Source organism: Lithobates pipiens, unplaced genomic scaffold (genome assembly GCF_037356315.1).
Source record: "Lithobates pipiens isolate NorthernLeopardFrog02 unplaced genomic scaffold, aLitPip1_a1.2 Scaffold_28, whole genome shotgun sequence".
Taxonomy (NCBI): domain Eukaryota; kingdom Metazoa; phylum Chordata; class Amphibia; order Anura; family Ranidae; genus Lithobates; species Lithobates pipiens.
This window is the reverse complement of record NW_027507789.1, coordinates 29,909,061-29,918,913: the sequence shown is the minus strand read 5'-3', so window position 1 is coordinate 29,918,913 and position 9,853 is coordinate 29,909,061. Positions and strand designations below refer to the sequence as shown.

The following is a 9,853-nucleotide window of genomic DNA, read 5'->3' as shown; positions in this document are numbered from 1 at the left end:
CGGTGTAAGGGGGGACTCTGATGAAGGCCCCGGTGTAAGGGGGGACTCTGATGAAGGCCCCGGTGTAAGAGGGGACTCTGATGAAGGCCCCGGTGTAAGGAGGGACTCTGATGAAGGCCCCGGTGTAAGGGGGGACTCTGATGAAGGCCCCGGTGTAAGAGGGGACTCTGATGAAGGCCCCGGTGTAAGGAGGGACTCTGATGAAGGCCCCGGTGTAAGGAGGGACTCTGATGAAGGCCCCGGTGTAAGGAGGGACTCTGATGAAGGCCCCGGTGTAAGGAGGGACTCTGATGAAGGCCCCGGTGTAAGGAGGGACTCTGATGAAGGCCCCGGTGTAAGGGGGACTCCGATGAAGAACCTTATGTAAGGGTGGACTCTGATGAAAACCCTGATGTAAGGGGGGTCTCTGATGAAGACCCCGATGTAAGGGGGAACTCTGATGAAGATCTCGATGTAAGGGGGAACTCTGATGAAGATCTCGATGTAAGGGGGACTCTGATGAAGGCCATGATGTAAGGGGAGAATCTGATGAAGACCCCAATGTAAGGGGGACTCTGATGAAGAACCCGATGTAAGGGGGACTCTGAGGAAGACCCTGGGGTAAGGGGGACTCTGATGAAGAACCCGATTTAAGGGGGACTCTGATGAAGACCCTGGGGTAAGGGGGACTCAGATGAAGAACCTGATGTAAGGATGGACTCTGATGAAAAACCTGATGTAAGGGGGGTCTCTGATGAAGACCCCGACGTAAGGGGGAACTCTGATGAAGACCCCGACGTAGGGGGGAACTCTGATGAAGACCCCGATGTAAAGAGGACTCTGATGGAGACACCGATGTAAGGGAAGACTCTGATGGAGACCCCGATGTAAGGGGGGACTCTGATGAAGATCTCGATGTAAGGGAGACTCTTATGAAGACCCCGATGTAAGGGGGACTCTGATGAAGATCACGATGTAAGGGGGGACTCTGATGAAGACCCGATGTAAGGGGGACTCTGATGAAGACCCGATGTAAGGGGGACTCTGACGAAGACCCGATGTAAGGGGGACTCTGACGAAGACCCGATGTAAGGGGGGACTCTGATAAAGACCATTATGTAAGGGGGGACTTGTGTATTTATTTTTGGCCTTCAAATGTTTGTAAAAAGTCCTATGTGGACCTCGTACTGCAACATTTTAGAGACACCCCCCACTTCGGTAATGTAATCGCAGACACAATCACATGTATGGTGGGGGGGCTGTAATAGGGAACCGGAAAACTTGTGTCCGCTCTGATCAGAGCTCACTGTCAGCATTGTATTCCTATAAGCACACGGTGTAGAGAATCCCCGGACTCGTACCGGCACGGCGGTGATCAGAGCGGTGTCCTGTGATTATACAGTGACAACATGCACAGCCTGCTGGAGATTTAAATGTCTGACCAATCACAGCCTCACAGCTGCGACCAATAGGAGAGCGGCTCTCTTCTGTACCGGGAAGCTGCGTCGTAGATCACGTGATCAGAGCCTGTATCCGGGATTGTGCTGCAGGTAAGTGATGCTGAGGACCTACCGTGCCCGGTGCTCTGAGAATGGAGGCTTCTATTAGGAGTTGTGTGCCGCTTCATTGTAGACTGTTCAGGCAGCTAAATAATAACAGGGAGCTGTATTCATATACATTATGAGGGAGGGGGTAATATAATAACAGGAAGCTATATTCATATACATTAAGGGGGGGGCTAATATGATTATTATACAGGATTTATATAGCGCCGACAGTTTACGCAGTGCTTTACAACATTAGGGCAGACAGTACAATTACAATACAATTCAATACAGGGGGGGAATCAGGGGGCCCTGCTCGTTAGAGCTTACAATCTAGGACTATAAGAGAGCTGTATTCATATACATTGGGGGGGGGGGGGGGGTAATATAATAGGGAGCTGTATTCATATACATTGGGGGGGGGGTAATATAATAGGGAGCTGTATTCATATACATGGGGGGGGGGGTAATATAATAACAGGGAGCTGTATTCATATACATTGGGGGGGGGGGGTAATATAATAGGGAGCTGTATTCATATACATGGGGGGGGGGGTAATATAATAACAGGGAGCTGTATTCATATACATGGGGGGGGGGGGTAATATAATAGGTAGCTGTATTCATATACATGGGGGGGGGGGTAATATAATAACAGGGAGCTGTATTCATATACATGGGGGGGGGGGGGGGGTAATATAATAACAGGGAGCTGTATTCATATACATGGGGGGGGGTAATATAATAACAGGGAGCTGTATTCATATACATGGGGGGGGGGGGGTAATATAATAACAGGGAGCTGTATTCATATACATGGGGGGGGGGGGGGGTAATATAATAACAGGGAGCTGTATTCATATACATGGGGGGGGGGGGGTAATATAATAACAGGGAGCTGTATTCATATACATGGGGGGGGGGGGGTAATATAATAACAGGGAGCTGTATTCATATACATGGGGGGGGGTAATATAATAACAGGGAGCTGTATTCATATACATGGGGGGGGGGTAATATAATAAGAGGGAGCTGTATTCATAGGTTAGGAGGAGGTCAGTTTTCCCCTTTTTGAATTAAGTCAGCAGCTGCGAATCCTATATATACAAACACAGTACAAATTCTGTAGCTGTTGACCTGTAATAATCCAGTACTTGGCAGTGCCCGGGGTCCGGCGCTGTCTGCCCACATGCGGGACCTGGATATGTCTCCCCCCGAGGAACCACAGCCGTCTCCCCACTGCGCATGCACAAGCTTTGCGTGGCGCTCTGTGATTGTCCCGGGAGGCCGCCTCTGATTGCCAGTCTCGGGAGTCTTAGGGTGAGATTTGGTGATGTCACTACTTTGGAGGCTCCGACCCCAGGAGGCAAAGCTCTGCCTATACCAAGATGGCCGCCACCCCCTGGAGACAGTGCGGGATGAGCCGCGGTAATGATCAGACACCTGAAGATCAAAGGCAGTGCTGGCTACTCGTCCTTTGCTCTATGCCTGATATTTTTTGAGCAGTTTCCAGAGTTTCTAGGCCTAGAAGTCACCAGTTTCAAGAAGCGTACCAATAAAGAGATCTTTTGTTGCTGAATGCTTGTTCCAGGTCCGTGACTGCGAGCAAAACCCCCGCAGCCAGGCAGCTAGCATTTTTAGTAGATCGGCTACATTTCTCCTCGACATAGGTTTGCTGCTATTATTATTATTAATAATTCTTTATCCCATTACACTTCTTGTCCCCAGGGGCTATGGCTGGAGGGTATGGGGTGATGGCAGATGACGGTAACATTGATTACTCCGTACATGAAGCCTGGAATGAAGCCACCAACGTCTACCTGATTGTGATTCTTGTGAGCTTCGGTCTCTTCATGTATGCCAGGAAGTGAGTTGTTGCTCTTCTTGTAGATCTTTTGATTGATTTCTCATATTGTATCTCTAAGCTTAACATTTTTGGTTTAAGCACTTCCCACTCTGGAAGGTTTACCCTCCCTCCAAATACTGCAGCTGCTGACTTAATAATCGGATACTTACCTGTCCCAGGGTCCAGCGATGCGGGGGAACGAAGCCCCCCCTCATTCCCCACTCCGCTTGCGGCGCCATCATTCTTACTGTGGGCACCCGGCTGTGGCTTCACAGCCAGGCACCCACTGCGCATACGCGAGCGGGGGCAGGGTGCCGTGATACGCCGCACAGTCATCTGGGACCTGTGACAGGTCCCAGATGACTGTGCGGCGTGAGGGGAAGTGATGTCACCAACCAGGGCAATGAAGAAGGCAGACTACGAGGGACCCCCTAGCAACAGGCATTTAGAGTTGAGTAAAACATTTTTTTAATTTTTTTTTCCAAATATATATTTGTTATTGTTGTTATTATTATTATTATTTTTATTTTATTTTTTATTTTTTTTAAGAATTTTAAACTATTTTTTATTTTTTGGTGGCAACACCACTTTAACTGACAATTGTGCAATGTGGCTCCCAAACAAAATTGACGTCCTTTTTTCCCCCCCCCCCCCCAAATAGAGCTTTCTTTTGGGGGTATTTGATCACCTCTGCGGTTTTTATTTTTTACGCTATAAACAAAGAAAAGAGCAACAATTTTGAAAAAAAACACTATTTTTTTTTATTTTTTTTTTTTTTACTAGTAATGGCGGCGATCTGTGTTTTTTTTATTTTATTTTTTTCCTCCCCCCCCGTGACTGCAACATTATGGCGGACACATCGGACAATTTTGACACATTTTTGGGACCTTTGGCATTAATATAGCGATCGGTGCTATAAAATTGCATTGATTACTTGTAAAAATGTCACTGGCAGTGAAGGGGTTAAACATTAGGGGGGGGTTAAGTGTGTCCTGGGGAGTGATTCTTACTGGGGGGGGTGGGCTAGCAGTGACACGACACTGATCACTGCTCCCGATGACAGGGAGCAGACGATCAGTGTCCTGTCTTTAGGCAGAACGGGGAGATGCTGTGTTTATATCGGCATCTCCCGTTCTTCAGCTCGGCTGGCACGATCGTGGGCACCCAGAGGACATCGAGTCCACGGGCACGGAGCTCACAGCAGGCGCGCGCGGTGGGAAATTTAAAGTAACGTACGGTACGTTAATTTGCCCAGCCATGCCATTCTGCCGACGTATATCTACAGGATCCGGTTGGCAAGCAGTTGAGGAATGCTTACTAACTGTGAGGGGAGGAGGAGAGTGCTTTGCTTTGACTGAGGGATGGTAAAGATCCGCGTTCCTGCTTAGCAGAAACACTGGATCAGTACATTCCCCTTTCACAGAAAGGCGGACTGACATTCTGCCTGTCTCCCAAACAATTGGCAGGTCCCGGTGGACATTGCGTCCCTCGGTGGACATTGCGTCCCCCGGTGGACACTGATTGGCTCCCACTGTGCCCAATCACAGCGGGAGCGTGAGTATAGCTTGAAAATGAGACATTTTAATTGGCCATAATATAAGAAATTACTTTTACACTAAATCACTACTCATTTTTTATTACATCCTAAGTATAGCCACTTAATGATTGCCCCATAGTAAAAGCGGATGGCCGCAGGGACCCCCCGATCGTGGGGAAGAGAGGCTGGACTGAGCTCTGCCTATGTAAACAAGGGAGACGGGAGAAGTTATGGATTTTCTTTACCTGGGTTGCAGGAAAGAAATTTTTCTTTTTTTTTTTTTTCCCCATCAATACAAATAGTATTGATGCAGTAATCCCTTCTGCCGGGCCATTGACTTTTAGCCTCTCCTGCCGACCCGACACCCCCCCCCCCCCCCCCCCCTCGCCAGGAGGAGACCGTGTTTATCACTAGCGTCTATAATCAACAGTAGCGCTAAACGCAAGAGAATCCATCAGGCTGGTTGTACCAAGTTGATCGATCAACTCATGGATTTTCAGGATCTCAAACTGGCGGCCCTCCAGTTGTTGCAAAACTACAAGTCCCATCATTCCTCTGCCTGAGGGAGTCATGCTTGTAACGGTCAGCATTGCACTGCCTCATGGGAGTTGTAGTTTTGCAACAGCTGGAGGGCCGCCAGTTTGAGATCCCTGCCCTAGATGTTTAACCCCTTCCCAGCCAGTGTCATTAGTACAGCAACAGTGCATATTTTGTAGCACTGATCACTGTATTGGTGTCACTGGTTCTCACAAAGTGTCAGTGTCTGATTGTCCGCCGCAATATGGCAGTCCAGCTATAAGTCGCTGATGGCCTGGTCATGAAGGGGCTTCAAGTGGATAGTAAAAAGGAAAAATGCATTACTACCAGTGCAATGTGTCGATCTATGAATAGAGGACACTTTGATATTTAAGATGTTTCTTCTATTTTAGGAACAAAAGGAAGATCATGCGGATTTTTACAGTGCCACCGACTGTAGAGACGGCATCCGAGTCTAATTTTTATGATGATGTGAAGAAGATTCGCTTGCGCCAACAACTAGAGATGTATTACATTTGTAAGGATATCACTGTTTATTTGGGTTAATATTTACATGTATTTGGATGTCGTATAACATTATTTAAGAGGGGATGGGAGGAGGAAGAGCCGCCAATAGTGTAGCACTGTTTATTGAGTAATCATCATTTTGTAATGCACTCACAAAACATCCAAGGCGACAGGCATGTGATCTCTGTAATGCCCCATACACACGAGCGGAATTTGTCGGAAAAATCTTGGATGGTTTTTCCGACGGAATTCCGCTCAAGCTTGGCTTGCATACAAACGGTCACAACAAGTTCTCTCTTCTTTTGACCGTCAAGAACACGGTGACGTACAACTCTACGACGAGCCGAGAAAATGAAGTTCAGTGCTTCCGAGCAACATGCGTTGCATTGTTTCTGAGCATACGTTGGAATTGGTACAGACGATCGGAATTTCCGATTGGAACTCCCCCCCCCCCCCCCTCCTGATAGGCTAGCTGACTTTGATTGACAGCAGCGGGTGCCAATGCTGCTGTGTCTCACTCAGCCAGTCAGGAGGTAGATTCTTCAACAGCCGTCTGGTTCAAGGTTTGATGTGTTGTGCTTTCGAAGAAGGTATTCTGCATACCTTGGATGTAACGAGTGGTTATTGGAGTTACTGTTGCCCTTTTATAATCTTAAACCAGTCTGTCCATTCTCCTCTGACATCAATGAGGCATTTTCCTCCACACAATTTCTGCACCCTGGATATTTTCTATTTTTTTGGACCATTCTCTGCCAACCCTAATAAATAGTCTACCCAGCCCTGTTAAAATGTCAGGTGTCTGTGATGTAAAAAACATGAGGCAAAGATCATTTCAGAACTTTTTCCACCTTTTTTTTAATGTGACCTATAAACACTGAAATCTTTTAGGTGGAGGGAAGTAAAAATAAAAAGCTAAAATGATTGCATAAATAAGTGTGCACTCCCTTAAACTAAAACTTTGTTGAAGCACCTTTTTGATTTTATTACAGCACTGTCTTTTTTTGGGGTGTGAATCTATCAGCATGGTACATCTTGACTTGGCAGTATTTGCCCACTCTTCTTTGCAAAAACACTCCAAATCTGTAAGATTGGGAGGGCATCTCCTGTGCACAGCCCTCTTCAGAGATCACCCCACAGATTTTCAATCGGATTCAGTTCTGGGCTATTCCAAAACTTTAATCTTCTTCTGGTGAAGCCACTCCTTTGTTGATTTGGATGTATGCTTTGAGTCGTTGTCATGCTGAAGGATGAAGTTCCTCTTCTTCATGTTCAGCTTTCTAGCAGAAGCCTGGAGGCTTTGTGCCAATATTGACTGGTATTTGGAACTGGTCCTAATTCCCTCTACCTTGACTAAGGGCCCTGTACCAGCTGAAGGGAAAAACCGCCCCAAATCATGATGCTCCCACCACCATGCTTCACGGTGGGTATAGTGTTCTCTTGGGGATGTGCAGTGTTGTTTTAGCACCAAACTTCTTTTGGAATTATGGGCAAAAAGTTTTTAACCTTGGTTTCATCAGACCATAACACATTTTCCCACATGATTTTGGGAGACTTTAGATGCGTTTTTTGCAAAATTTAGTCGGCTTGGAAGTTTTTTTATTTTTTTCGTAACAAAAGGCTTCCATCTTGCCACTCTACCCCATAGCCCAGACATATGAAGAATACGTGAGATTGTTGTCACATATACCACACAGCCAGTATTTGCCAGATAGTCCTGCAGCTTCTTTAATGTTGCTGTAGGCCTCTTGGCAGCCTCCCTGACCAGTTTTCTTCTCGTCTTTTCATCAATCTTGGCGAGACGTCCAGTTCTTGGTAATGTCACTGTTGTGCCATATTTTCTCCACTTGATGATTGTGTTCCATAGTATATCTAATACCTTGGAAATTCTTTTTGTACCCTTCTCCTGACTGATACATTTTAACAATGAGATGCCTCGGATGCTTTGGAAGCTCTCTGCAGACTATGGCTTTTGCTGTAAGATACGGCTAAAAAAATGTCAGGAAAGACCTACTAGAACAGCTGAACTTTATTTGGGGTTAATCAGAGGCACTCTAATTGATGGCAGGTGTGTACTGACTCCTATTTAACATGATTTTGAATGTGATTGCTTAATTCTCAACACTGCTACATGCCCAGTTATAAGGCTGGATTCACTCCTATTCAGTTTTAGCACTTTTTGCATTTTGCAGATTTGCACTACGGAACGTATTCCATAGGAAACCATGTTAAATGGACTGTAGTGCAAAATGCAAAAGGCACTAAAACTGCATAGGTGTGAATCCAGCCTAAGAGGGTATATATATATGTGTGTGTGTGTGTGTGTGTGTATATATATATATATATATATATATATATATATATATATATATATATATATATATATATATATATATATATATATATATTTATTTGTGTTTTCCATAACACAATCCCTTTTAGACTTTTCATACCAATACTTGTACATTGATTTATTCAGAAATGTGTTTTTTTTTTTTCCCCATCCTGCAGCTCGGAAACATGATCAGAATGACAGCGTTCAGGTCACAATGGATTGACAGGCTTGAAATAGATTGTGAAGACGACAGACTGCCTTTACGGCAGTGATGGAACGTCTACTAATAAAAAGAACTGTCATTTCGATGTCAAGCCAGCTGATTGGTACGACGTTATCATGACAAGCTACCTTAAACCCAAAATAAGGAGACCTACAGTATTTTACATTTGATAGAGATTTTTGCGTTCACTGCAGGCATTTAAACATTTTCATCAAGATCCTAGACTAGTGGACAGAAAAGTAATTTAATTCCGAAAACTCCTGCAATCAAAGAAAAGACTGCCACTGAATCGAATATGGTCCAGGGGTTCATTTTTGCATCATGGACAAACCAGCCCATCGTCTCAGGATGATCTTGTTGTGGAAACTGTCCATCTTAACTATATGTGACAGAACATCAAAGATATTGTTAATGTACTGTGCATATATTATTCAGACTGTAAATAAGGCAAATGACAAATAATTATGAGTTTGGGGATTTTTTTTTTTTTGTATGTTTTGAAGGTGTGTTTTTTTTTTTTTTTTTTTTTTTTTTTTTTTAATTATATTTTGGGGGGTGTTGGGCGGGGCTTACAATTACTTTGTCGGGTGCAGCAGTTTTATTTTCCTGATCCTCCCCTCCTGCAAGCTCCTCCATGTGACTAGACCAGTCCCTGCAGCATATTCTCCGCCTGCATTCGGGCAGCCTAAGGTTCTCTGACGTGGTCATAGCCCTGTATTGGACATGAGGATGCTGAGAGACTGTCCACTGCCAAATCTGATGGGAGTGCTGTTTGCTGGAGGAGCAGAGCGTCAGGTAAATAGAAGCGGTCTTACTGTCCCGTAGACTAAATGGGCAGTTAACCTTTTGCAGTGCAGTAGCAGCCCCACTGCAAGGGTCAACTTTTTAGTTTACCAGAGTGCGGCTTTAAAGCTGCACTCCAGGATTAGCAATTATTGTCTAAATACAGGAGGCATGTGTACTCTTATTGGAATCTTGGTTTTGGTGTGATTTGTGTATTTCTTCTGGATCTGTGTAGTAATCCAGTGTGAAATCTTACCTCTGTGCAGGAGCTTCCTGTAATAATAAAGACCGCTTGCTGCTGCTCTATTTATTTCTCTTTGCAGGATGACTGGTCTTGTCTCAGCCCCCTCCTGTAGTTTTCTGCAGACAGCCTGTAGTTGGTGGGGTCTATGGGGGTCCCTGTCACAGCACTGCTGGCTTCTCAGGCTATTTGCAGCACAGCGAATATGTCATTGTTACTTTTACTTAGTACTGTCTTGGTTTGCAAAGACATTTAGTGCATACAGAGTGGATTTATATGCTTTGTTGAAAGTTTAGAACCCAGTTCAAGTATTTATTGCTGGAA

At 45.2% G+C, this 9,853-nt stretch overlaps 1 protein-coding gene across 1 annotated transcript; it reads left to right on the top strand.

Moving 5' to 3' along the window:
* The first annotated feature begins 1,445 nt into the window (after positions 1 to 1,445).
* Positions 1,446 to 9,594, top strand: SMIM19 (small integral membrane protein 19). The gene is made up of 4 exons (XM_077458990.1): positions 1,446 to 1,529; positions 3,252 to 3,390; positions 5,836 to 5,960; positions 8,459 to 9,594. The coding sequence occupies exons 2-4, from the start codon at positions 3,257 to 3,259 to the stop codon at positions 8,503 to 8,505; spliced, it is 306 nt and encodes a 101-aa protein (XP_077315116.1). The 5' UTR covers positions 1,446 to 1,529; positions 3,252 to 3,256; the 3' UTR covers positions 8,506 to 9,594.
* Positions 9,595 to 9,853: the final 259 nt, after the last annotated feature.

Coding starts and splice junctions, on each gene's coding strand:
- SMIM19 (XM_077458990.1), top strand. CDS start 3,257: ATGGCTGGAGGGTATGGGGTGATGGCAGATGACGGTAACATTGATTAC. Junction 3,391..5,835: donor CTCTTCATGTATGCCAGGAA/GTGAGTTGTTGC, acceptor CTTCTATTTTAG/GAACAAAAGGAAGATCATGC. Junction 5,961..8,458: donor ACTAGAGATGTATTACATTT/GTAAGGATATCA, acceptor CCCATCCTGCAG/CTCGGAAACATGATCAGAAT.